The sequence below is a fragment of the Mustela nigripes genome, chromosome 8 (genome assembly GCF_022355385.1).
Source record: "Mustela nigripes isolate SB6536 chromosome 8, MUSNIG.SB6536, whole genome shotgun sequence".
Taxonomy (NCBI): Eukaryota; Metazoa; Chordata; class Mammalia; order Carnivora; family Mustelidae; genus Mustela; species Mustela nigripes.
The window spans coordinates 41,719,138-41,746,924 of NC_081564.1; the positions used below are offsets into that span (position 1 = coordinate 41,719,138).

At 46.8% G+C, this 27,787-nt stretch overlaps 1 protein-coding gene across 2 annotated transcripts; it reads left to right on the forward strand.

Moving 5' to 3' along the window:
• Positions 1 to 40: 40 nt before the first annotated feature.
• Positions 41 to 27,306, forward strand: ENOSF1 (enolase superfamily member 1). 2 transcript variants are annotated; one of them, XM_059409302.1, is made up of 16 exons: positions 41 to 211; positions 6,479 to 6,587; positions 10,071 to 10,186; positions 11,883 to 11,969; positions 12,378 to 12,404; positions 14,933 to 15,005; positions 15,123 to 15,161; positions 15,743 to 15,825; positions 16,602 to 16,636; positions 17,248 to 17,335; positions 18,868 to 19,002; positions 22,327 to 22,368; positions 23,136 to 23,265; positions 23,515 to 23,614; positions 26,341 to 26,422; positions 27,014 to 27,306. In XM_059409302.1, the coding sequence occupies exons 1-16, from the start codon at positions 128 to 130 to the stop codon at positions 27,113 to 27,115; spliced, it is 1,332 nt and encodes a 443-aa protein (XP_059265285.1). In that variant the 5' UTR covers positions 41 to 127; the 3' UTR covers positions 27,116 to 27,306. The 2 variants fall into 2 exon arrangements, with proteins under 2 accessions (XP_059265285.1, XP_059265286.1); XM_059409303.1 differs by lacking the exons at positions 41 to 211; positions 10,071 to 10,186 and having other exon boundaries at positions 6,525 to 6,587.
• The last annotated feature ends 481 nt before the right edge of the window (positions 27,307 to 27,787 follow it).

A 27,787-nucleotide genomic window follows, 5' to 3' on the forward strand; every position in this document is an offset into this window, starting at 1 on the left:
GTCCCGTAGAGTTCTTGTGCGCGGCCGGCGGCCAATCAGCGCCCGCCGGGCCGGGCTCTGCCCCTCCCGCCGCGCGCAGGGTCCCGAGCGGAGCGGGCGGCGCGGGCAGCTCGGGCGGTGCGGCGACATGGTGCGTGGCCGAATCTCCAGGCTCTCGGTGCGCGACGTGCGCTTCCCCACGTCGCTGGAGGGCCACGGCTCCGACGCCATGGTAAGCGCTGAGCGACTGCCGGGTGCCTCTTGCCGCGGACGTCCGGGCCCACGTAGGCACGGGGAGTCCAGCGGGGCGCGGGGAGTCCAGCGGGTCGCGGGGGTTCCCCACTTTGGAGCCGTTGCTTTTGCCGGGGAGGAGGCCGGAAGGGGGTGGGGGGGGGGGGTAAAAGTAACCCGAAACTATCCACAACTCCTGGGCTTCCCCGCCGCCCCCGCCTTTGTCGACGTTTTGCGCTTCCTGTTGTTACATTTATGATTCGTATTTTGCTGGAAAGGGTAGAATGCGTAATGTGCAACAGCGAAATGCTCTTGTTGGAGCCCCACCGGTGAAAGCCTAGAACCCCTGCTGGCCTCTGCTGCACTGAAACCTTGGTGGGGTTGTGGTGGTGGACCTGGCTGTTCTGGGTGAGAATCCTGCCTCCCCCACAACTTGCTGTGTGACCTATAGAAGACGCTAACCTCTCTGGGCATCTTGGGCCTGTCTTTGAAATGGTGTCGCACTCTGGCTGGAAAACCAGACAAGCCCGTGGTAATGCTGAGGCATGTGAGGGGCCTCATGAAATTACCTGAAAACGTTGTTAGGAAGGGTTTGTCACTGTAGAGAGTTATGCAAGTACCAGTCTTTGGAGAAGTTGTAAAACCACAGCCCTCTACCTAAATACTGAAGGGCATGTTTGCTTATTGACAGTGTTTGGAGGGAAACCCTCCATCCATACCAGGGTCCCTGCAGGGGTTCCCAAATATAGGAAGGAGCTCTATACAGGGTCTCCCCGAGGGCTGTCATCCACTGGATCCTCCTTGCCCTCAGTCCAACGAGGAGAAAAAATTGCATGAGTCTGTAAGGAATGTGTGCATACATGAGGGGACGTGAGAAACGTCTATGTTAGGATGATATTTACCTATTACGTGTGGAGGGAGGGGAATGAGTACCAGAGGACTCTAGTATGCCCTCTAATGTTGTGCTTCCTACGTGGGAAGGTGATATCATTACATTCATTACCCATGCTCTTTGGGTACTTGAGATTTTTTTTTTAAAGATAGGTCTCTCAATCATATAAAAAAAAATGGGCAGAAGATATGAACAGACACTTTTCCAATGAAGACATACAAATGGCTGTCAGACACATGAAAAAATGTTCATCATCACTAGCCATCAAGGAGATTCAAATTAAAACCACATTGAGATACCACCTTACACCAGTTAGAATGGCCAAAATTAACAAGACAGGAAACAACATGTGTTGGAGGGGATGTGGAGAAAGGGGAACCCTCTTACACTGTTGGTGGGAATGCAAGTTGGTGCAGCCACTTTGGAGAACAGTATGGAGATTCCTCAAGAACTTAAAAATAGAGCTTCCCTATGACCCTGCAGTTGCACTACTGGGTATTTACCCCAAACATACAGATGTAGAGAAAAGAATGGCCATCTGTACCCCAATGTTTATAGCAGCAATGGTCACGGTTGCCAAACTGTGGAAAGAACCAAGATGCCCTTCAGCAGACGAATGGATAAGGAAGATGTGGTCCATATACACTATGGAGTATTATGCCTCCATCAGAAAGGATGAATACCCAACTTTTGTAGCAACATGGAGGGGACTGGAAGAGATTATGCTGAGTGAAAAAAGTCAAGCAGAGAGAGTCAATTATCATATGGTTTCACTTATTTGTGGAGCATAACAAATAAATCTGAGGATATGGGGAGATGGAGAGGAGAAGGGAGTTGAGGGAAATTGGAAGGGGAGGTGAACCATGAGAGACTATGGACTCTGAAAAACCACCTGAGGGTTTTGAAGGGGGGTGGTGGGAGGTTGGGGGAACTAGGTGGTGGGTATTAGAGAGGGCGCGGATTGCATGGAGCACTGGGTGTGGTGCAAAAACAATGAATACTGTTATGCTGAAAAGAAATTAAAAAAAAAAAATAAAGATAGGTCTCTCGTGGAAAATGCTGACTAAACAAATTGTTATGTTTAAAAGTATGTCCTTTATTCTGAGGTGAAGTTATTCCCACTTTTTAAAATCTTTGTGTTCCTTCTTATGTTAAATGACTTTAAAAACACCCAGTTGGCAATCCTTTGTGGATCTCCAAATGTTTGAAACTTCACTGGCTTGTAAAAATCAAACAATTGCTCTAATGCAACCACTTTGGCTCTCTGAAGTGTAGCAGCTGTGGGTTAAACCACTCACTCTCTTAAGTCTTGGTTTTCCTTTTTCTTCCATTTTTAAAATTTAAATTCAATTAATTAACATATAATGTATTATTGGTTTCAGAGGTCAGTGATTCATCAGTTTTATATAACACCCAGTGCTCATTATATCATGTGCCCTCCTTAATATCCATCACCCAGTTACCCCTTCCCCCAGCTCCCTCCCCTCCAGCAACCCTCAGGTTGCTTATTGTGATTAAGAGTCTCTTTATGGTTTATCTCCCTCTCTGGTTTTATTTTTTTCCCCTCTTCCCCTATGATCCTGTGCTTTGTTTCTAAAATTACACATAGCAGTGAGATCATATGATAATTGTCTTTCTCCGATTGACTTATTTCACTCAGCATAATACCCTCTAGTTCCATCCACATCCTTGCGAATGACATTTTAAATTTTTATAGCTGAGTAGTATTTCATTGTGTATATATGCCACATCTACTATATCCATTCATCTGCCAATGGACATCAGGCTCTTTACAAGGCCTCAGTTTTCTTATCAGCGGCATGGGTATAATAATATCTGCTTTATGTAATAAATGAGATGCTCGTAAGGTGCCTGATACAGAGAATGCCACCAGAAAGTATTGTCTGTAATTACTGTTTACATATGAGGAAACTGAAGTAAAAGGGGCTCTGGCCTAGATTTTTCACTGCTTTGAATTTGTGAAGTGTTGAAGTAGCCTGGTTTTAAGTAGAGTAATTTAAGAACTGTGGAATTTGTCTCTGGGTCTAAGTTGTTTATGACCTCTGGATCAAGAGAGATTCTCTGATACCTGTGTTACAAACTCATAAATACTTAAGTATTTATCTTCCAGAGATAAGAGGTGTGTTGTGTGCTGATTCTCATGTGCCTTCTTATTAGAATGCGCTGCTTTGCAGTTCCTGGGGTATTGCTTCCGAGCCCTCACAGCATGCTGAACTCAGCAATTCAGCTCTGTTCAGCACTAATAAACAGAGGCGGCGTCCTGATCAGAAGAAGCAGGATATTTTCATGAAAGAAACTGAAACTGTCCCCCAACCTCTTAAAAGTAAAGGATTGCATCTGTGATTTTTTTTTTTTTAATTCCCCTTTAAGGAAATGTGGAACACTCAGGCCTGCATTATAAGTTGCTTGCTTGTCGAGACACTCATCAAGGTTCCAGAGAGTTCCAGGGCTGTGGGCTCATAGCCCAGCTCCAGCTGACATGTGCCACAACCACCACCACTTCCCAGCCCATACTCTTCCTCTTCTTTCCCCATTGTCTGCTGAGCTCCCAGGAGTGGCTGTGCTCCCAGACCACGCTCCCCCTCCTCTGGCTTCCAGTCCCACACCCCCCAGCACTTGGAAAACTGCCCACCGCATCATGGAGAAGACTGAAAACAAATGCACCCTGGGCCCCATCTCCACCTGTCGGTCTCCCAACTCACCCCCGTGTTTCCCTTTATTCTGAGAGTCCTGTCCTTCTCCCAAAAGAATCCATCCCCACTTTCCCTGACTGCGGAGGCCCCATTCTCCTCCCCCTATCTCCAGTATTTTCTTCCTCAGTTTCTTTTCCCAGTGGTTCCTTTTCTATCACATATAGACAGGGATTCGCACTTTGGAATCACCTTCTTTTGACCCTAACACCCTCTTCTGCTTCTGTGTCTGCTCCTTCCCCACCAGAGACTAAATCACTGGTTCATCCCTGTTGCCTCCAACCTTTGCACTTCCTTCCTTCCTTTACAGTAAGTACTTCCTTCCTCCTTCATCTGAAGCGAACTTTGTCTCCATCCTTCTTTGGGATGGACTGTTATTTCTGCCTCCAGGGTCCTTTCTCAGAGTCTGCGTGGCACGTTGTCAGCTGCCTCCCCTTCCACCCTGGCTGGCTGCTGCTGCTGCTTCCTTTACTGACCCTGCTTCTTCCCTCAGCAAGGCTCAGGCCCCAAGGGCCCTACGGTCTCATGCTTTGGTCCCAGTAAGACCCTCTCTGTGTGTACAGCTTCAGTACCCACTTGTATACCAGTGATTCCAGATCTCATTTCTGAATCTTGCCTCTCAGGAAATCAGGAGCCGAACCAGGCTGTCACCAACCCTTAAATACACTCCAGTCTTTCCCTTTTCTGTCTCTTCACTGTCACTGTCACCAAGGGTGATTCTTCTGTCCCTGCCCTTCATGCTCTCTCCCACTACTGAACAGCTCCCCATCCTGGACCAACCACCTCAGATTCTAATTTCATCATAAAGCCGCCTCCAGCTTCAGATCCATGCCACTAATAGTGCTCCCTGCCTGGCTTCCATAGTTTGTATTTCTCCCAGAGATTTACCACGTCCTGCCTCTTATTATTAGAGCTTCTGTAACCATGGCTTTTAACTGTAACATTCTTTTTTAAGATTTTATTTACTTATTTGAGAGAGAGAGAGAGCATGAACAAAGGGAAGGGCAGAGGGAGAGGGATAAGCAGGTTCCCACTGAGCCAGGAGCCTGACAGGGGGCTCAGTCCCAGGACTTTGAGATCATGACCTGAGCTAAAGGCAGACACCCAGCCGACTGAGCCACCCAGGCGCCCCGGAAACCGAGTTTAAAGAGACAGTTTAGATCCCAAAACCCAGGGAAAGGGAAGAGGCAAACATGGTAGACAGGCGGCCTTTGTCTGGCATCAGAGCCTCGTGGAGGGCATTCAGTGTGAAGGGTTCCTGGGCACCGGCTACGTATCAGAAGTTGTGCAGGTTGCTGGGGGAGCACAGATACATTTTCCCTTAAGAAAGTTGTAGTTTAAGGGCAACTGAGTGGCTCATTGGGCTGGGCGTCTGCCTTCAGCTCAAATCATGATCTCAGGGTCCTGGGATTGAACCCCTGAGAGTCTGCTGTGCTCCTACTGCCCTACCCCACCCCCAGATCATGCTCTCTTTCTCTCTCTCTCACCTGTTCTCTCTCAAATAAATAAAATTTTAAAAAACAACAACAGCTCAGTTTTCTTATCTGTCAGGTAGGGATAATCTAGCACCTACTTTGTGATATTGTCATGAGGGTTAAATTAAATCAAATAGCTTTTAAAGTAGTGTGCCAGAGCAACAAATGTTATATAGTAATAATAATAACAATAAAAACCGTAATAAATTGTCACCGCCCTATGCAAAATCCGTCATCCTACTTTCCTTATAGATGCATGCAGATCTTCTGCCTGGCTTCTGGGGGTCTCCACTGTCTGCCCCTACACCACCTCTCCAGTCTTGTCTCCATTCACTTGCCACCCCAGGGGCATTTCCCTTCTGTCTAACAAGGCTCAGGGTTTCCTATTGCTCTCTCTTGCCCCGTGCCGTCCCTTGTCCATCCCCATGTCTCTGTCCCCTGCTTCCTCTTTGCTTGCTCCCTTACTCTCCAGGGTCCTTCTCACTGACCACACAGTAGTCCTCGCCTGCTTCTTGTGTGTTAGCTTCTTCTCCCCACTGTAGGAGAAATTTCTAGACACAGACTGGGTTTTTCACTTCTGCCTCCCCCCATCAACAGGTAGTGTTGAGTTTCATCACAGTCAGTAAACACTTACCAAAATACCATTTGATAGTAGCAAGTTTAAAAAAAGAACAAAACAAAAAATGGGCTAATTTGTCCTGAGGTTTTAATTCCTTGCGTTCCCCCAGTGATCTCCTCTGAACCAGCGCCGTTGTCTTTTGAGCCCTGCTACGGGCTGCAGCGAAGAAAAGTCCAGTTTTCTGTGAGGCGCTCTGAAGCCTTGGCTGCTTCCATCTGAGGCTGCTTGTGAATGAATGCAGCTCTGTTCAGAGAGCTGGCAGAGGTAGCTTGGGCGAAAACTCCTGGATTACAATCTGAGCTTATCATCAGAGGAGGCATAATTGCAAACTGGCACTAAAAATGTATACATTGCCCTCGTTGAAATGATATGAATCTGTCAGGAGGACTTTCCCTTTGTCCATTCAGAACTCCTCCACTTGGTGGGGGGGGGTGGTGCCCCAAGGCTTGCATCAGACTGGAGCTCTTCGCGCACATCCCCTGTTGTGTTTTCTCTTCTTATGTGATGCTCTGAGGTGTACCTTTGGGTTTCTCATGTTTGTGTTGTGGGGTGGGGTGCATATTTCCCACAGCACACAGACCCTGACTACTCGGCTGCCTATGTCATCTTAGAGACGGATGCGGAAGACGGGCTCAAGGGGTATGGGCTTACCTTCACTCTGGGAAAAGGCACGGAAGTTGGTGAGTGGAATATTCTTATAAGGTTCTAGAATGCTACATTTTCACTTAGATTCCAGTTGTGACCTTACTTTTCTCTGTATTTGCACTGCTCAGGGTGAGTAAAAACAGTATCTTGTGGTTTATTTGTTTCATGGGGAGAAATGAAATGGTGGCAGAACTTGGCCCTTCTCCTCGCAGGGGTCAATGGACTGTGGGCATATCCATGAATCTTGGCCTATTTCTCTGACTGAGAAAAGCAGGTGGCCAGAGATATGACATAGACAGACGGGCAGTGGTCCTCATGGCGGAAGGGCCTCTGGTTGCCCAGGTTCAGAGCTGTCATCTGGGCAAAGCAGGTTTGCACAAGCCATGAGTTAGTTCTTCTCTCAGATTTGGGGAGAGCTCAGTGGGGGTCTTGAGGCCCCTCATTTTCTTGATAAGGAGACTGAGGCCCAGATAGCTGCTCAGCTAGCCCCTCCCTGAGTGCTTTCTTTCCACATTTTTTAAAAAAGATTTTTTTTTATTTGTTTAAAAGAAAGAGGGAGAGCACAGAGGGAGATGCAGACTCCCCGCTGAGCAAGGAGCCTGATGTGGGGCTCCATCCCAGGACTCCAGGGTCATGAACTGAGCCGAAGGCAGACGCTAACTGACTCAGCCACCCAGGTGCCCGTCTTTCCTCAACGTTTAAATACAAATGATCTCTTTGATTTTTGTTTTGAAATACTTAATCCATGTACAAGATACAAAATTCAAAAAGTACAAAAGGTGACCTTTGCCAGATCAGTTTCTGTGGATCATGAGGGTCTGAAGCCAAATGATGACAGTTGAGGTGTGAGGATCCAAGAAGGAAGGACACGGATTCTCTAAATTTGGTGCTGATGCAATACCTCACCCTGTCAGCTATTTGCACTGTCAAGTAGAAGTCTTTGGTCCACTGAAAGATTTTAGTATTGTCAAGCAGACGAAAGGTGTGTGTGCACATGTACACACGTGCGTGAATATGCGTGTGTGTAAGGACAAGGGAACTTTTCTTGTACTTTAAGTGGATGCAAAGTGGCTACTGTCCCACTTTTCACGGGGCTGGTCTTCCATCGTGCCTTTAGCCAGTTCTGTAACAGACTTCCTTTGAGGTTCTCCCATGTGTCAGGCACTGGAGAGAGATTTTAGTGAGACAGACAAAGGAGACAGAATCTCGAGTATATGGAGAAAGAATGCACGAACGTCTCAGGGACATACAGCCATAAAAGAAAGGATCATGCAGCATGAGAAGGATAGATTTTTCAAAAGCTGGCGCAAGTTACACAGAAGGTTAGTTCATTGTCCAGGAGGGTCTTGGGCAGCTTCAGAACAGAGGTGAGCCTTTGAGATTAATCTTAAAGATTATTCCTTGAAGCTAGGAATTTATCAGGTAGCAGGAGGAGACTCGGCAGTGATTCCTTCTCCTTCTCCATTAAGTCAACCATTTGCTGTTAATGTTTTCCATAAGGCAGTAACCGCTGACCACGCTAGGTTTGTGAGCTGTGTGTCAGCTTCTCCGGCCCCGTAATTGTGTCTGGTCTAAGCCAAGTTTACGACGCTGCCTTCTCTCTATTGCAGGCAATATAGGGCGGCCCCCAAAAGTTGCATAAAACTCAGCAAACTTACAAAATATGTTATGGGACGGGCCTCTGGAACTACTCTGTTAATAGCCTAGACTTTGAACTTTGCTGAGTCGGGTGCGCAGTGGAGGGACCCCACGTGCTCACTGAGACATGAGATAGGAGATAGGAGGCTCCTCTCCCTGGTTGCTGAGCTCTGTGCTTCGGGGCCTTCACTGACTTCTCTTCCTCCTCCACTCCCGTCCCCTCCCAGCTGTCCTGATGGGCACCTCAGCCAGGGATAAATCAGTTTCCATCCTCTATGCCTTTAGTAAATGGCTCTTTGGCGGTGATAGAGTCGGCTTCCGCCTTTTGCCGACCACAACATGAGAGAACCCATTTTAACTTGAACCTTCCTCCATGTTTCAGGCAATTTACCAGTCTCACTGAATGTGTTATATGGCATTCGCATTAAAGTTGAAAAAAATTCCATTAGTCCATCACAGTTCTTCTGTGCCTTTGTCAGCCTACTTACTTGTTCATTCTTTTATGATCAAAAAAAAAAAAAGTAAGGGTGCCTTGGTGGCTCAGTGGGTTAAGCCGCTGCCTTCAGCTCAGGTCATGATCTCAGGGTCCTGGGATCAAGTCCCACATCGGGCTCTCTGGTCAGCAGGGAGCCTGCTTTCTTCTCTCTCTCTCTCTCTCTCTCTCTCTGCCTGCCTCTCTGTCTACTTGTGATCTCACTCTGTCAAATAAATAAATAAAATCTTTAAAAAAAAAAAGTAAAAAATAGTGGTTTCCTCATTACTGTGAAGGCAGTGCTAGCAAAGTGTGTGAGAAAGGGAGGGAGGGTTCTAGTTATTGTTTTATGGATAGAATTTAAAAATACAGCTTTTAACAGAGGGAAAAAATATGAAGAAAGAAAAATTTCTAAAGAGACAAAAAACAGCTGTAAGGGTTCACGCCAGCCCTAAGGTCCAGGAACCCATGTCATTCATAGGCTTTATTGACTTGTCCTTCCTGGGCTAGACAATCCCAGGGAGTCAGTCAGCAAGGCACTGCCTTCAATGGCCAACTTCTTCAGATCAAATTTCTCACCCATGGCAGCAAAGCAAACCTGAAGTAGATTGTCCCATACCATGGATGATCACCAGTACCCAAATTTCTGTCAAATGCACTAAATTTTATTTTAAAGATTTTATGTGTGTATGTATGTATGTATGTATGTATTTACTTAATTGACAGAGAGAGAGAGAGGGAGAGACGGCGAGAGAGGGAATGTAAGCAGGGGCATGGGAGAGGGAGAAGTAGGCCTTTCCGCTGAGCAGGGAGTCCGATGCGGGGCTTGATCCTGGGACGCTGGGATCATGACCTGAGCCAAAGATAGACACTTAACAGCTGAGCCACGGAGGTGCCCCCTTTTCATCTGTAATAGTGTGTTATATTGTGAATTCAAGATATTTTCTGTGCCTGATATTAATTAGAAGGTACTTCTCTCTCTCTTTTTTGTCTTTTTTCCCCTTCGGTGGTAAGTAAGACCCTTCTTATTTTTTAGGAACAATGAGTTAGCAAGGTTTGGTTTTGAAACCCAAGTGCCTGGACAGACACTTTCCCAAGTGAACAAGAAAATAAACTGGGAATATTATATAAACTTTCATATCTGTGATTCTATTTTTCACCTGGCAACCATTCAAAATGTGTTTGCTATACTCAGATGGAGCTATGGATTAACAGCTATTCCATATGGATGGTATCACTTACGATGGTATCTTCAAGAAGACATATTCTGGGCAGTTTTTAAAAACAAGTATCTTTTGTATATGAAGTTTCTTTCATAAAACGCCCACATTAGTTTGTGGTGTTTTCATGTCTTAATTTTTTGAGTTCATACCCAAACATACTTAAGAATTGAATCCTTACTTAATAGTGGTCTGTGCTGTGAATGCCCTCGCTCACCATGTGCTTAACACGGACCTCAGGGACATCATCGGTGACTTCAGAGGTTTCTACAGGCAGCTCACAAGTGACGGGCAGCTCAGATGGGTAAGGGCCATTTTTAAAGAATGCTTCTATAAGTAGTGTTACTAAGGTCTAAGATGTCCTTTGATGGCAACAAATACGAAAACAAACAGGCTTATAATTCCAAGGTCAAACATTGTATCGAGATAAATTAGGGCTTGAACTATTTAGACCGTCAGTGTTTGGAAGTAATTGATTCCTTTCTATAAGACTTGAATCTGGACACATTTGGATCTTGAGAGCCCTATGGACCTCATCTCTACTCCCACTCCTTGAATGGAGAAGTGTTCTAGACCCCCTAGAAGATTAAGTACTGAATAGGCAGCCTTTCTGGAGGAGAGATAATGTGGGTAGTATTGGAGTTAAGAGAGGAAGTTATTAAAGCCAGAAATGTGAGTCTTACATTTCTTAACCAAAGTTAAGAAGATAGAGACCAGAGTACTTTTATGGTAAAGGTCTGTATTTTGAACCCTAAGTTCAAGGCATGAAAAGAGTGAGGTTCTAGAGAAAGGAGTCTATCCCTGTAAGGTCAGTCCAATAACTGGGTCCTTGCCTTGTCTCCTGACATCAGCTCTGTCTTTTGCTACCTCTGCTCCAGGTCTTGTCCATGCATGGAGAAAGGCACAAGGGAAGGCACTTGCCATCTTGCCTTGGATTTCATTTTGAACTTTCTGCAAAAGCAAGTTGAAATTGTTTTTCAAGGCATTCCCTTGAAGAAGCTCCTACGGGCCAAATCTGGGACAATTCAAGGATCAAAATAAATACGTTAGTAATGGCTTGTAACTCATGGAATAACGCAAGAATCATGAGTCCATTTAGGTAGTGAACAAGCAACCAGGAAAAGCTTGTCATTATAGTAGAATACAAACTTAATGTAAAAAGAATGGTAATGTTGGACAATCACTGTATTGCAAATGTTGTAGCCATAGCTGATTGAGGCAAGAATCTTCAATGCATGCCCAAATTTGGGGATATTAATCTCCATACTTAGAGAAAATGGTAACCTCACAGTGCAACAGCCGAGTGGACCCTGACTTACCTAAGTGCTGAAAGATAATAACCCTAATAAAAAACCAAAGTGACATTACTGTCTGCTTAAAATTTGTGCCAAAAAAGTATGACCTGAATCCCAGTGATGAAGGAACTCCAGACCAACACTGTTACAAGTCAGCCAGCTTGTGCACTTTAAAAATGTCAACAGCAGCTTGAGAAGAACAAGAGAAATTATTCCAGATAAAAAGAGTCTAAAGAGGCAAGACAACCAAATGCAATATGTTAATAAAATATTGAGACAGTTGGCAGAATGTGATTATGGACTGTCTTTTAGACAGAGTAGTCTATCAATGTTCTGTTCCCTGAATTTGATCGTTATACTACTACAGTTATGTGAGAAAACGTTCTTGTTTTTAGGTCCTACATGCAGAAGTCTTAGGGTTTGAGAAGCATGGTATCTGCAACTTAAACGGTTCAGTAAAATCAATATTATATATGTTCTATTTGTATATGTATATGTGTGTATATATAGAGAGAGAGAGTAGGGGGGTAACGTATAAGTTTTTTGTGCTGTTCTTGCAACTTTTCTATAGGTTAGAAAAAAAAAAGTTTAACCTCTACATGAGCCTTTATTGATGCCTTTTAAGTCTTGAAATGTGTCCCTGGCTAGGAGACCTAAATACCTCTCATTTCTAAGAAATGCTGATGTGTTTTGCTTCCTAACCAGATCGGTCCTGAGAAAGGTGTTGTGCATCTGGCTACCGCAGCCGTTCTCAACGCCATCTGGGACCTGTGGGCCAAGCAGGAGGGAAAGGTAACTCATCAAAGGAGCACTTGCTCTGTGGAAAATCCGACATGTGGCAGAGAGATGAACACTTACTCTGTGAACAACCTTCTGAAGGCAAAAGACCTACAGCAGGCCTCCAAAAGAAATATAAAGAATTGTTTGATTCTTTATCTCCCTGGCAGTAGTTAGGAAACTATAGGAGTAGGTTTAAAGGGCAGAGAAAGAAATAGGAGGGCAGCAAAGCTAAGGAGTCAGGAGGCAGCATTAGAGACCCCAAGACCTGGGCACACAGGTGGGCCAGAGGGCAGGTGTTTGAGAGTGGGAGTTTTCCTTTTCTTTTAGGAAAAAAAAAAGCTACTTTACACATGTTTTACAATTCTTTTCTCTTTCTTTCTCTCTCTCTCCCTCTCTCTCTCTCTTTCTTTTTTCTCCAAGCCTCTGTGGAAGTTACTTGTTGACATGGTAAGTATAATGTTGTTATAATGTTAAAGAATTATAATAACGTTGTAATGTAAATGAGATGGATTTCATAGATTACTTGCTTTTGGTAATTAGTAAATATATTCAGTATTGTCTTTGGGTCACTGTAGTGGTGACAAAGCAAAATCCCACTAGATCCTAGTATTTCTTTTCTGATATTTGAAGTAACAGCTGGCTGTGCTCACATAGACAGAGTGGTGCACGGGAAACACTGAGTTTAGGTCCTGCCTCCCCCACTATGGAGTTTTCGCATGTAACGCAAACACCCTGAGCCTCTGTTTCATAACTCTGAAAAGGGGATTGTCGTCACTTCTCTGAGAACCTTGTAGAACTTGTTTAAAGACCAAATAAAGTGCTTCCTGAAGAACAAGAGGATGTTAAGATATTATTATCTTAATAATATGTACGATATATTATTAAGATATTGTCTGGTCACTTTGAATTTAAAAGGAAGTGACAAATCAGACTGTGGTGGTCTCCAGCTGTCTGATTGCAGAAGGGAAGGAGCCAAACACTGACGATAAGGCACCTCGATGTTTCCGTGTTTCTTGACATGTTTATGGTAGAGCTGAACACCTGGCAGCTGAGGAGGAAAAAAAGTCTGGACAAGTTAAGGGGCATGAGCTTCACACCCAGGCAGACCTGGCTTTGTATCTGGGCTCTATCACTTCCTGGTGGGTTGACCTTAGACATGTCACTAACCTCTTTGAGCATCAGCTGCCTCACGGTGATGATGTCTTGCATGGTTGCTGAAACCCTGGCGGTCAGCAAGAGTTTGACATCACAATTAAGGAAACACAAAGAACACCATGGCCTTGAAGACTGTCGGTGGGCAGACATTGCCTCTTCTCTGGGAGAAAGTAAAACAGGAGGCTATCACACCGGCTCTCTGATGTGGTTGCAGGTGGCATGGGGGCTCCATCCAAAGGGGAAAGACATGAGCTGCCTTTAGGCACAAGGTCAGACTTTCAGAGGGGTGTAAAAGGCGGCTTCCCAAATGGAATGATTTGAGGGCCACTAGAGAAGATGCCTGAGACTTCATTCTTTTGGACCCTATTTCCTGTTTCAGTAGCGGCCAGTAGTCTAGAAAGAGGCAGAATCTCAGCATTGAAAGAGCTTTTACATCTTTATTTATTTATTTATTTTAAAGATGTTTATTTATTTGTTTGACGGAGAGAGACAGCGAGAGAGGGAACACAAGCAGAGGGAGTCGTAGAGCAAGAAGCCCAGTGTGGGGCTCGACCCTGGATCCTGGGATCATGACCTGAGCTGAAGGCAGACACTTAACAACTGAGTCATCCAGCACCCCACATTTTTTTAAGATTTCGTTTATTTTTGAGAGAGAGCACACATGAGCACGAGCGGGGGTGGGAGGCAAGCAGAGGGAGAAGGAGACTCCCCGCTGAGCTGAGCAGGGAGTTGGTTGTAGAACTCAATCCCAGGACCCTGGGATCATGACCTGAGCCGAAGGCAGATGCTTCACCAACTGAGCCGGCCGGGTTCCCAGCTTTTACACTTTTTCACAGACCAGTGGAGTATTGTTGGTGACAGTAAAACCTAAGTGGGAGCAAAGCTACTGGTTGCTTCCCAGCTGTTAGACTGAGATGAGGAGGGGTCTCAGCCAGAGGCCCAGATGAGGATGTTGGCCTTGGCAGCATGGCCTGAGCAGTGAATGAGGGGCAGGAGGAGGTGGGGAGAGAGCAGCCAGTGATGGTCCAGGGCCAGGCAGTGTGCTGGGTCGTTCGTGGTGAATCCCTTCTGTCCTGTCGGTGAAGTGAGTTGACAAGAGAGGAAATGGGGGGCGCCTGGGTGGCTCAGTGGGTTAAGCCTCTGCCTTCGGCTCGGGTCATGATCCCAGGGTCCTGGGATCGAGCCCCATGTCGGGCTCTCTGCTCAGCGGGGAGTCTGCTTCCCTTCCTCTCTCTGTCTGCCTCTCTGTCTACTTGTAATCTCTGTCTGTCAAATAAATAAATTCTTTAAAAATAATAATAATAATAATAATTAAAAAAAAAAAAGAGGAAATGGCCCATGGTCAGGCTGCTAATAAATGGTGGGCACAGGGTTGACCCTGGAGGGCCTGGTTCTGAGACCAGCCTTCTTTCATCTCCTGCTGAGCTGCTCCAGCATCACCGTCAGCCGTGAAGTGTGGAGCAGTGACGTAAATAGAGAGGGATGCCAGGTACTCATCTCTCCACTGAACCCGTGCTGAGCCCTTGCTTGCCTCCTGCCAGATCCTCCTTCCAGGAGCCATGTTAGTTGGGATGGTGGAGCCTAGATGTCTGGGGAGGGGCGGGGTGGGGAGGGAGTAAGGGGTTGCAGCACGAGGGCCTGAAGATGTCTTGGGGAGGCGGCACTGACCCTCCGAAGAGCTCTGTACCAAGGAATGACAGAACCAAACAATTTAACACAAATCCTGAATGCCCTTTCCCAGAGAGGATAAGTCTGTCCTTAGGAACCTAAGCTGCTCATGAATTGATCTGGGCCTTTCCCCTCTCCTGTCACACTGCCAGGACCCCAGGACGCTGTTATCCTGCATTGATTTCAGGTACATCACAGACGTCCTGACTGAGGAGGAAGCCTATGGTGAGTCATACTCGAGTGACGGAACTGAAAGTTTTCTGGTACCTACTGATGTCTAAATAATGTAGTAGCTTGCTTTTTTTGTCTGAAAAAGTGATGATGCTTCTCATTTTTTTCCAGAAATACTGCAGAAAGGTCAAGTTGGTAAAAAAGAGAGAGGTGGGTGGTGAGGAAATTTCCTTCATTATTTTTGTTGTCATTGTCCTTTTGAGGGTCCCTGTCCACTGGGGCTTCACATCATCTTTCCAAATGCCCGTGCCCCGCAGCCAGGCCCTCTGACAAAGCGTTGCATCTGGAAGATGCGGCGTCCTGGGTGTGACAAACAGGAAGACCTGGGCGAGTTTGAGACCCTTGGTATTTGCAGGATTGTGAATGTGGCCAGAGGCTGGGCTTGGGGCTGGGTGTACTTGAAATTCAGGGTCAGAAGGAGAACAGGCTGGATTCTCTGGGGGCAGCAGCTTAGCTAAAGGCAACTGTGGAGCCAGGGTGGCTTGATCGGTTGGGCATTTGCCTTTGGCTCAGGTCATGGTCCTGGGGTTCTGGGCTCAAGTTCCATGTCGGGCTCCCAGCTCAGTGGGGAGCCAGCTTCTCCCTCTCCCTCTGCCACTTCCCCTGCTTCTGCGCATTTTCTCTCTCTCTTGTCAAAAAGCAAATCTTAAAAAATAATAATAATAAAGGCAATTGTAATTCTGAAGGTCCCTGGAAAGCACAAAATGTTGACTGGCATTGTGTTTGCACAGAAGGACAAATGCTGATGCAAGGCTACCCTGCCTACACCACGTCGTGCGCCTGGCTGGGCTACTCAGACGACAAGCTGAGGCAGGTGGGCACTCGGACCTGGTGTTGTGGACAGGTTTTATATTCCTGGCTTTCTGGAGTTTTCTTGTTAGCCTTTCTAAATCATTTTGGACCCAAGACCTCATTCTGAAAGTACGTAACGCTGGAGCGAAGTGAAGCCATTCACATCGTGGGCGCGGGACCCCGTGACCTAGCGTGTCCCCTCTTGGCTTCTGGATCATGACAGGCCGGGGTTTGATTCCCTGGTAGAGGCAGCAGTGTCACACTGAGCCTTGATCTCCTCACTGTGAAATGGGGAAATGATAGGTATCTTGTGGGTGGTTTGGGGGGATTCAGAATCCTGCTGTGAGCTGTGTAAGGCCCTCAGCCCTGGCGCTGGTGCCCAGCATGCAGTTGGAATGTGGTTGGTTTGTGACTTTGCCATCACACTGTCCTCGCCGCCGAGAGGAAGACTAGCTTCTGTTTGTTTCCCGTACGTCCACGTGTTCAGGGGGCTGCAGAATACCCTCCCTTTAAGAAGGGGGATGGATAGAAATTCTCCATTTCCCTCCTAGGAATGTTGTGAACAATTTAAGAACTTGTTCCCGTAGAGATGAGGAAAGAACGTCATCCTACAAGGATGAGGAGTTACGCTCTGTTGGGGAAGCCGCTCCTGCTTTTACATCACCAACACGTGGTGGTTCCTCTGGTTCCTGCGGCAGCCATAGTGGTTATGAAAGGAGACCAGAGACAACCGGGGTACTCGTTAGACAAAAGAGAGTTTCGGGGTGTGTGACGGTAACTGTGCTCCTTTCCCCGCAGCTCTGCACGGAGGCCCTGAAGGACGGCTGGACCAGGTAATAACCTGTTTGTGTGATAATGGGCTTCACTCTCCCTGTCACAGGCTGGGCAGTGGAGGCGAGCCAGGAGCAAAAGGCACCAAGGATGCCAGGGTTCATCCAGGAAGAGTCTGACACGTAGGGATGCGTGGGACAAGTTTCAGCACAGGCCAGGTTCTTTCTGCAAAGATGAGATGTGATGGGGCCCCTGGGTGGCTCAGTTGGTTAAGCAGCTGCCTTCATTCCGGGGTCCTGGGATCAAGCCCCACATCGGCTCCCTGCTCAGTGGGACACCTGCTTCTCCCTCTACCTGTTGCTCCCCCTGCTTGTGTTCTGCTCTAGCTGTGTCTCTCTCTGTCAAATAAATAAAATCTTTAAAAAAATAAATAAATAAAAAAGATCTGACAGCTCTCCTAGTTCCCTGACTTGGGGTCAGCAGGAGAGGAGGCCTTACTGTCCTGAGGTCATTTTCCAGTGACTTGTCTGAGACCTAGGGGGACAGGGCAGGTGGCTACTAGAAAAGGTCACCTGTGAATTCTCAGCAGAGGCAGCCACTTCAGCAGAGAACCTGCGTGTCTTCGCCCTGCCAGGGGATAGGTCCCAGTTACCAAGCCACATCTCTTTTACAGGTTTAAAGTGAAAGTGGGTGCTGATCTCCAGGATGACATCCGTAGGTGCCGCCTCATCCGGAATATGATTGGACCCGAGAAGACGCTGGTAAATGTCCTCCCCGCCCACCGAGAAAGAGCAGCCTTGCATGAAGCCTGTGCCCTGGGCCAAAATACAACTCACTTCAGGCAAGGATTAAAGAACAACGAGAACGTTAAAGCTGAATGTGAGAGGAAACACAGCTCTGTGGTCTTGCAGTGGGCAAACTCTTTTTTAAAAAAATAAAAAACAACTATGGAGGGAGCTGATAGTTTTAAATGATTCTCTTCTGCAGAACCTTAAGTAAGAGCTAGATTAGGGATTGTTCCTTCTTGCTAGCAGCGACACACCTGAGCAGACAGGTTCCCCACTGGTGCCCTCCTGTGTCGTTATCTAGTTTCCCTGAACAAATCTGTCCCTCCTGGTTCAGCAAATAGGCCAGTCTCGGGGAGCCAAGGTGGAAGAAATGCCTAACTTTTGCTGAGATAAATGTAAGGATCAGTGATTCCTGTCTTCATATTTTTATAAGATGTTTCTTATTACGTGTAAAATATTTTTATAAAGTCACTATAAGATGTTTTTGTGGTTTTTGGAGGCATGTTTCATAAGTTAACAGAAATGGAAGTTGAGTCCTTGACCTAGGATCAGAAGTGCCACTACCTATATACAAGTTAATGTGACTTTTGTCTTACGGGGCCATTCTTACCCAAATAACTTATGCTACAAAGTGATTCTAGATGTCCTGTCCTCTAGTCCTCATAGTGGCTCCTGAGGGGACTCATACAACTTAGCACTTCCTACTAGACAGATCCATCCCCATGTCTGTCTTCTCTGAGTGTGTTAATGTCAGGGATGGGGAAGCCCTTTCATCATCTCTGCCCGCCCAGCACCTGGCTTCCAGAGAGCTAGGGCCCGGGAGTTAGAGGCCTGGACCTGAACTTGCCATTCACATGACTTCCTGTTCTTGGCAACTTGCTTAACTGCTCTGCATGCCAGCTTTCTTTTCTGTAAACTGAGTTAATGTGAACTGCTTCATAGAGTTGTTCTAAATATTAAATGGGACAAAATCCATAAAATGCCCGGTTGAGTAGGTGCTTCATCAATGGGAGAGTCTGGGTTATTGATTAACCAGTGCCAGACTCGTAGTTGGCAAGAGTCAAAATGACTAGTGAACAAATTCAGAACTGATGAGCATGATTGGGAAGGTGCTAAAATAGTTTCTAGAACAATGGACAGTGCAAGACAGACACGGTTGGGTGGCACCTAGGTGCAGATTGGGCCATTACTCCGGGGCCCACAAGCACTTCTCCTGGGCCCAGCCCAGGACACCTGCAGACATCACAGTGATCCTGCGACTGGCTTGCCACCTCTTTCAGAAGATGCATCTGGAGCCCCAGTTCCAGTCGTGGTGGCTGCACTTTGGCCGCCTTCGTGCTGGCTGTGTGCTGGTCCTCCACAGGGGAAATGTCAGGCTCCCTTCCAGAGTCTTGCTTAACCATCGGGGGCACTGAGTGGCAGCATTTCTTCCCTTAGAGCCAGGGCCCCATCACAGGTCAGCACCAGCAGACCTCACAGCAGAGGGTCCCTCTCTCTCCATGCAGATGATGGATGCCAACCAGCGCTGGGATGTGCCTGAGGCAGTGGAGTGGATGGCAAAGCTGGCTGAGTTCAAGCCACTGTGGATTGAGGAGCCCACCTCCCCAGATGACATTCTGGGACACGCCACCATTGCCAAGGTAGAAAAATTGCACCTGCTTCTGCCACTCCTGCAGTATATTTGTTTGTTTGCTGGGTTTCTGGACTGGCTGTGATGGATCCTTTGCTAAGGATCCTAAAACTCCTTTGCTTATTTCCTTGTAGGTTTCTCTTTAGAGACAGTAAATTGCTAAACATTGAAAGGCTGTCCAGCAAGCCCAAGATTAATAGACACGACTTCATACTTCGTAAATACAGAAATCTGACTGATACTAAAATATTTTATTCACCCCGAATGAAACAAAATTGTAGATTCCTCTGGCTGACCCAAAAGAAAAGGTTTGCTAGCTAATGCCAAGGTCAGGCCACCCCAAGAGAAGGCTGCCTAGGGTCCCCGCACCAGGGCACTTCCCTCACAGATCTACTGGCCTTCCCACCTCTTGGGTTTAGGGAGACCCTGGTACATCAGAACATCTGAGGAACATGCTTTCTCAGGAAGCGGCTCCCTTTAGCCAGTGTCCGGCACTGATAAATAGAAAGCCAGAATGCCGGGTCACTTATGAGAACTCCCAACTTCTGGGGACACTAGGTGTTTGTATCCTCTGACCCGAGCAAGCTCCACGAGGAGCCACATTAAACCAAAGGCTGTTGGAAGAGTGAGAAATCAGGGAAGGAACGGGTTGTGTGATTTGAATACACTGGTGTCCATCCAAGGGGGCCCCATGCATCTATGCACAGAACATAGCTGTGCCTGCTCCTGGCACGAGGCATGTTGAGTCTTTTTTTTTTTTTTAAGATTTTATTTACTTATTTATTTGTCAGGAAGAGAGCACAAGCAGACAGTGGCAGGCAGAGGCAGAGAGAGAAGCAGGCTTCCTGCTGAGCAAGGAGCCCAATGCGAGACTCAATCCCAGGATCCTGGAACCATGATCTGAGCCGAAGGCAGTGGCTTAACCTACTGAGCCACCAGGCATCCCGGAATGTTGACTCTCAAGTTCCCCCTCCTCAACCAGCACTCACCTCTAACTCCCCTTTTATGTTTTCCTCTGATGCCCCTTTCCCCCCAACACTCTGCTGTCAGGGTGTAGGTCTGCTGGCCTTATGTCCCTTCCTGCCTGCCTGAGCAGGTTTCCCCCTGAGGTGGTTCTGCATTGCTATACTTTCCCCTGATCTAGAAAGTTGCACTCTGAGGACCGGCAGTTTCACATTCTGGGAGGAACACCTCCCAGAGGTAGGACACCTCAGTGTGTCCTACAGGCAATTGTGGGTCCTACAGGGACCATCCTGCCCCATTTCTCTCAGGACACGAAGGTATGAGCCCCCGCTGTCAGGCCCTCCACAGAGGCTTGTGTTTGAGGGATGCCCTGCCTTCACCCACATCACAGCCAAGCCACAGAGAAACAAAGATACGTGAACCTGAGAGAGCTGGCATGGCGGGAGGGGTGCCAAGTCCTGAGGACAGTAGGAAGAAGGTCACTGCAGGGAGACACAAGGGTGGGCTACAGCGGTGGAGCTGCTTGGGGAGGTAAGACACGAGCGGACCCTGAGCAAAGCTGCATGGCAGGTTGGGGGGTGAGGAGCAGGAGCCACAGGGGGACCGTGTCAGTTTAAAGAGACCTGAACGCTTCTGAGGAGTCATGAGAATCGGGTCAGAGGCCATGGTTTGACAAAGATTTTCACCTTGGGGTTCTTTGGGGGCAGCCAGGCTCTAGTGCTGCCCACCAGCCCACACAGGGACCTGCCCCCTGCCCCCCAACACACACCCCTGCCCGGAGATTTTCATTAGAAGCTCTTCAGGGCTTCGGCCCTCTGAAGTTTTGTTTTTATGAGGGAGGCCAACCCCTCAGGAAGTATCCCATGATGTGGGCACAGACAACCCAAGGCAGGGGGCAGCTGCAGAGACAGCCGGCCCTGGTGGGGCCATGGAGATGCCCAGCGGAGTGCAGATGCACGTCGGGGGGTGTGGGGAAGACAGGTCCCTGGGACCGGGTGATGGGTCCCTCTGAGCAGAAGTGAGCCACCATAGTGTCTTGAAGGGGAGAGTGGGATCAAAGAGGATTTGACTGGAAAAAACATGTAGGATGGCTTGAGATGTGGTACAGTGTTGTGTGACACAGGCAGAAAGAAACGAGGCAAAGAGCAGAAGTAGGAGGCTTTCGCAGTAATCACGGAGGGCGGGCAGAGAAGGGACAGGGCAGCGAGGTGAGAGCAGGCTCAGGAAATATTTAAAAGGAAGAAATAGAAGTTGGTACCTATTTAGTGTCAGAAGCATATACTTTAAAATGGTAGAGTGAGTAAGCCAAGTGGCTTTCCTACCCCTCTCTTTTTCCCCACTCTGGTTTTTGGTTTTGTTTTGAGATAAAGAACTGCACTCATATAGAGGTCTCTGGAAGCATAAACCAGGAAAGTAGAAGGTGCCCCCACTGACCATCCACTTTAACTCCTCACCTGGGGACAAGGAGGCGAGGCTTGGGAAGCCCATGACTCCCCATCCACACATAGAGGCAGGACAGGTAGCAGGATGGGAGCCCCTGACTCCTAAATTAAGGGTTTTTTTTCTGCAGGGAAGTTTTCCTGTCTAGTGGTTAAGAAGCTTCCACTGGCTCTGGAGCTGGCCTGGAGTCTAGGCCTTGGTTTTACCCCTTTCCAGCCTGTGATCTGGGGCGAGTTACTAGCCCTGCACCTGCTTCTCATCTGTGAAATGGGGACGGGATGATGGTGGCTCCTGTCCCAACGGGCTGTAGATGAGGACCCATTTCAGTCAGGCTTTCACACGGCACCAGACAGGCAGCAGGACTCAGACATGTTAGCTATTGGTTCCCTTGCTGTATTCCCTAAACAATGGGAAGATAAGCTGGGGAGAAACCAAAGGCGCCTGAGGAAAGTGCCTGTGGCAGCCCCAGTGGGGACGTTTGGGGAGCAGCCGGAGCCTGGGTGGAGGGGGTGAGGTAGCTTCAGAGGGCAGCACAGAGAGAGCAGTGCTGTGTTAAGAAGACTCCAGCATTCGCCCAGTGAGGAGTTTCACCAGGTAAGGAACAAGCTCTGCCTGACCTGTAAAGTGGATCTAAGCCCACTGGCTAAGCTTGAAGAGAGAGGGTCCTAGAACACCCACTGAAGGGGCTGCAGGGAGAATCTGCAGAGCTGTAGCAGGAAGGGAGCTCATGGCAGCATTGCAGCTAGCCCCTCCTGTGTGCACACATAGTCTCCTTGCCCACCTTTTGCCCTTCCTAAAACTTTACACAGCCCCCGCAGGGACATCTCCTCCTTCAGCTCTGAGTAGTGAAACCACTGTAAATTTTTTTTAAATTAGGATTTTCAGTTCAGAATCTTTGGGAAATAACATCAGGTTGTCTTGTGTTTTATAGGCGCTGGTCCCATTAGGGGTTGGCGTTGCCACCGGAGAACAGGTAAGTGACATCTCCTTGGGGTCAGTACACACTGGCCACCCACTGGGGACGCTGGCGTATGTTAGGCTCCACCACCTGTGTTATTTTGAGGGGGGAAGTTTTCATAATCTCAGAACCTAGGATACTTTACAGCACATTGGTAGAGTCTGCAGTCAGAGAGAGTCAAAATTTGTCTCTTTTCCGACAATTCATACGAAGTAAAGCCGAGTATCTTTCCCAAAGTATCTAATCAAAGTTTACAAGGCAGCAGTTTGAAGTTGCTCCTGCAAGGGCGTAAGACGCACAGTATGGTTTTAAGAAAGCCAGCTTCCAAATTGAATAAACATTACTGCGTTCACTCTCCATGCTTATAAACAGAGCACAAATGCTTGCCAAGACCCGCAGCCGTCCACCCACGCGCGGAGCCGCGTGGAGGAAGAGATTCTCGGTTTGCCCAGCGAAAGGAGCAGTGCTGGCTGGCCTTGGGGTTTCCGTCGTCCTAGCCACCTGCTCATCGCCATCACCACATTCCCTCCTGATGCTTCGCTTCGCCTCCCCCTTGCCAGCCGCTCTGACCGTCATTCCCTAATAGATGTCCAGTTAGTGGGACTTGTGCATGCCTCACACCCTTCCGCTAGCAGATTTACGAAGCAGTGAGCAGTCAGGACCCCCACCTGCATGGTCAGGGCTCGCTTCCTGCCAGATGAGAGCGAAGAATATAGCCCAGGCTTCCTGAAGGCCCAGGTTAACTCTTCTGCTGGTTTTATTTATTTTAATTCTATTTCCAGTGCCACAATAGAGTGATATTTAAGCAACTCCTTCAAGCGAAAGCCCTGCAGTTTCTCCAGATTGACAGCTGCAGGCTGGGAAGTGTCAATGAAAACCTTTCAGTGTTGCTGATGGCCAAAAAGTTTGAAAGTAAGGGCGCCTGGGAGCCACATACCAACCCTCCATTTCCCTGCCCACCGCCCACCGGCAGGTCCCTCTGGAAAGACTGTCTTTTCAGCCGAATCAGGGAATCTTTGACGATTTTCATCCTGCAATTTCCTCCCTAAGTAATAATGAATGATGTAATCACCTGCGGGCAATGAAAACTACCTCAGCTGTTCTCTCCTCTGCCCACCCCCACCCCACTTGACATTAAGAAGAGATCTGTCTTTATTGTAGTTCCGGTTTGCCCCCATGCTGGTGGAGTTGGCCTCTGTGAATTGGTTCAGCATCTGATTATATTTGACTTCATATCCGTTTCTGCAAGCCTCAAGAACAGGTAATGTCGGATAAAATTCGGGTCTGGAGAGCAGAGGCACTAAGAACTCTGTTCTTTGCCACATTCTATAACTCAAAGGCCAAGCTGGCTTTGCTTTCCACTTTTTCCCATGGGGCCATTTCACTGGAGTCCCAGCAGTGAATAGATCTCTTTTTCTTTTAGATGGTGGGTTCTTGGTAGCTGCCTTTGTTTTCTAAGTACATGATGGGCAGGTGGGGTGGAACCCGGGGAAACCAGAACTCCTTTTTTTTTTAAAGTTGGCTCCACACCTAGTATGGAGTCCACTAGGGCTTGAACTCAATGACCCTGAGATTAAAACCTGAGGTGAGATCAAGAGTTAGGCACTTAACCTACTGAGCCACCCAGGCGCCCCCAGAATTCCTTCCTTTCTAAATCTACATGGCTTTCATCACATTTATATTCTCTGCTTCTCCTGGTCCCAGCGCTGGAGTCTTTCATAGTCTGGCCACATCTAGTTTCATCTTATTTCTCAGGATGTCCCAGGTGAACTTTAAGACAGTCTTCCAATAATCTGCACACACATGGATTTATTTTGATTTATTTTTAAAAAACATTTTATTTATTTGCCAGAGAGAGAGAGAGCATGCGCACAAGCAGGGGGAGTGGCAGGCAGCGGGAGAAGCAGGCTCCTCCCTGAGCAAGGAGCCAGATGCAGGACTTGATCCTAGGACCCTAGGATCATGACCGGAGCCAAAGGCAGATGCTCAACGACTGAGCCACCCAGGCCCCCCTATTTTTATTTTTCTAAAGATGTATTTATTTCAGAGAGTGAGGGAGAGGGTGCAGGGGCAGAGGGAGAGAATGCTGTAGCTAAAACCTCTCGCTGAATGCAGAGCAGGACATGAGGCTCAGTCCCAGGAGCCGGAGATCATGACCTGAGCCAGAATCAAGAGCTGGCTGCTTAACTGACCGAGTCTCTCAGTCACATAATAAAGTCACATATAATAAAGTGACTTTATTATGCATTTCATTCCTCCTGGAATTAAATGTGGTATTGCAGAAGGATCCCTAGCCATAATTTTATATGGTGACAACATAAACCTGTGCATGAGAATGGCAAACACCAAACGCCAGGCGATGGGTGAGAAATGGGACCTGTGAAGGTTGATAGGGGGCCTCAGTGATAAAGTAATGGTTTCTCTCTCTAGGTGGGGAGCTGAGGACATAGGTGTGCCTTTTATGTCTGAAATATTTTGTACAATAAAAAGTGAACACTCATAGGTTATTCTGCTTTTGCCCTCTCTCATTTCAGTCCTGCAGGTGGGACCAAGGGGAGGTTCAGACCAACCATGAAAGGTCCTGCCAGTCTTGAGGGCTGAGAAAAGGGCCTGCGCTGAGTGGTACACTGTGAGCATGCACGAGTAGGTGCGAGTGCATCAGGCTGCTCTGGGGCTAGGGAATGTCCTTGTGTGGGCGGGGCAGCTGCCAGGCACCACTGGGCACCCCTGCTTTGTGACCACATGGAGTGCTCATTCCCTGCTCATTCTTCAAGGCCAGAACATCCTCTCCCATACAGCTGGTTCTTCACCTGTAGTCTGTTCTTATAGATGATACATAGCACATATTCTAGGTGGTACCATAGTATCTTGTCCACTGAAACCATGCAGCCATATCTTGCCAGTTCCTTGGTGAGTGCCCAGCACCAGGCACCTGGGCAGCCTGTCCTAGCTGTTGATTAACTAATGACCAAAGTGAGGCAGCAGAGTTAGGTCACTTGCCCCAAGTCACAAAACTAGAAGGTGGTTGACTCCACAAATTTGAACAGATTGGTTTGATAGTAAAACCTGTGCTCTTTTTTCTAAATCGTGTGTGTAGCTGGATGGGATCTCACTGGGGGATTTTAATCTATTCATCTAACCTCTCGCTAAAGGCACCCAAATAATCCCAGATACTTATGGAGTCTAAATGGGTATCTTCAGGGGGTCACGAAACCTTTACAGATCTTCCTTGGCTTGAGATAGTTTAACATTCCAATAAACCCTCCCTAAAATATTGAAATAGTAATATATTTATCAATATTGATAAATACTAATATATTGAAAATGTATTTTAAAATGTGTTTTATAATGCCTAACCTACTGAACATCATACTTAGCCTAGTGTACCTCAAACATGCTCAGCACACCTGTATTGGTCTCTACTTGAGCACAGTCATCTGGCATGAAGCTTGCTTTATAATAAACTGTTGAATAGTTCTTGTAGTTTATTGAATACATTACTGAAAGTGTAAAACAACGGTTGTTAGGAGTACAACAGTTGCTAGTGTATTCGTTGTGGGCCTTCATGATGGCATGGTTGACTGGGGGCTGCTGCCGCCACAGCCCAGCATCATGAGAGAGTATCGTATCACACATCACGAGCTGGGAAAAGATTCAAATTCAAAATCTGAAGTAAAATTCTAATGAATGCATATGGCTTTTGTTTCATCACGGAATCGAAAAATCTTAAGTCAAATCATTGTAAGTTGGAGACCATCTGTAGACTTAAAACAGACTTTACCCACCCACGTGAGACTTTACCCTCACATTACTTTATTTTACAGAAAGAACCTGAGGCATCGGTTGGAAGATTTGTATAGACATGCACCCGATTGGAGTCTGCCCTTTCTTGAGTGGTTCTCATGCCTTTGCTTTAACAGTTAGTACCACATGAATCATCTAACATAAGATTGTAATTACTGCCCTAATCTGATTCCTTCCTTCTAGAATGTGTGAATATGTCGACCACCTGCATGAACATTTCAGGTATCCTGTGGTAATCAAGAAGGCTTCCTACATGCTGCCTCAGGTGAGCTTGGCCAGAGAATCCCTGAGGAAGCAAGGAGCTGCCAGACCCTGGTATTCTTGTTCTTGTAGGTTAGACCCTAGAGTGCAAAGCAGTCTCCTTAGAGCTTATTTTCAGTATCTAGAAATTACAAATGTCTCTTGAGTTAGCAGTATCAAATTCCCAAGGCCTGAAGGTCAGGAGTTAAAGTGAAATTGCCCCAACAAGGCTTTCTCTAATGCCAGCCTTTCTTCCCAACACCAGCTGAGACCTTAAAATGAACACCTGTTGTGCAAAGCCCTTCCCACCCCCTGCCACAAACAGAACAAAACTTGGCACCACCTACCAAGTTAGTGAACTGAAACGTTTAGACTGCGGTTGTGTTATCTGGACCACTTATCTTCATCATGTCTGAGACACTGGGGCTCATTTTCATCAGTGGAGGCTGAGTTGTCAAGGAAGTGATTAGTTTAATCCCGAGATGTAGCCAATAAAAAGCGTATCCTTCACCATTTCAAATAATCTGAAAACAGCATTTCTTTGAGCAGCAGAAACACATATATGAGTTTTGTTCCAGGTGGTTATGAACACTATTCTATTCTTTGTCTTTGATAGGATGCTGGTTATTCAACAGAAATGAAGGAAGAATCTGTAAAGAAACACCAGTATCCAGATGGTGAAGTCTGGAAGAAACTCCTTGCTGCTAAAGGGAATTAAAATGTTCAGCCCTAACACCCTTTCCCAAGTGAAAAGTCTTACATACACTTTTTGGGTGTGGTTGTACAAAAACAGGAGAAAGAAATCATCCTAGAGTTCAAAACAATTTCAGCCAAAAGTCCTGCTAACCCCAGGAATCAGCTGTCATTATTACTTGATTCTTTTACAAATAAACACATTCTGCTAATTAATCCTCAAACAAATTTAGATTTAACTCCAAGTTCAGAAAGATGTTCTTAGAAAAATTTCTATCAAGTGCTGGTACGTGTACATTACTCTGTACTTTGAAAATAAGCAGCAGGTTGCATAACTATTGGAACACTGCCTTATTCTAACACTTGTTAAAAATTAGCAGAGAAAAAATAGTTCTGTAGGACTGTGGGATAGCTGGTGCATGACCAAAGGTAAAAGGATTTCATGCATTATCCCTGGAGTGGATTAGCCTTTCTTTTCTTGCTCTAAGGGTACTAGCAGAGGATTCACACCATACTGAAACCATGACAGTGATAATGGGCAGGAAAATGGCATTTCATACATTATTTTTCCATAGTCCTTAAAACTTTATCCTAAATAATTATATGCTAATGATAAATGCAACCAGAATTAGATGAACTGCAGAAAAATAGGGCAGAATGCAGTTTAATCTCCATTTCTAAAATATACTAAACCTCT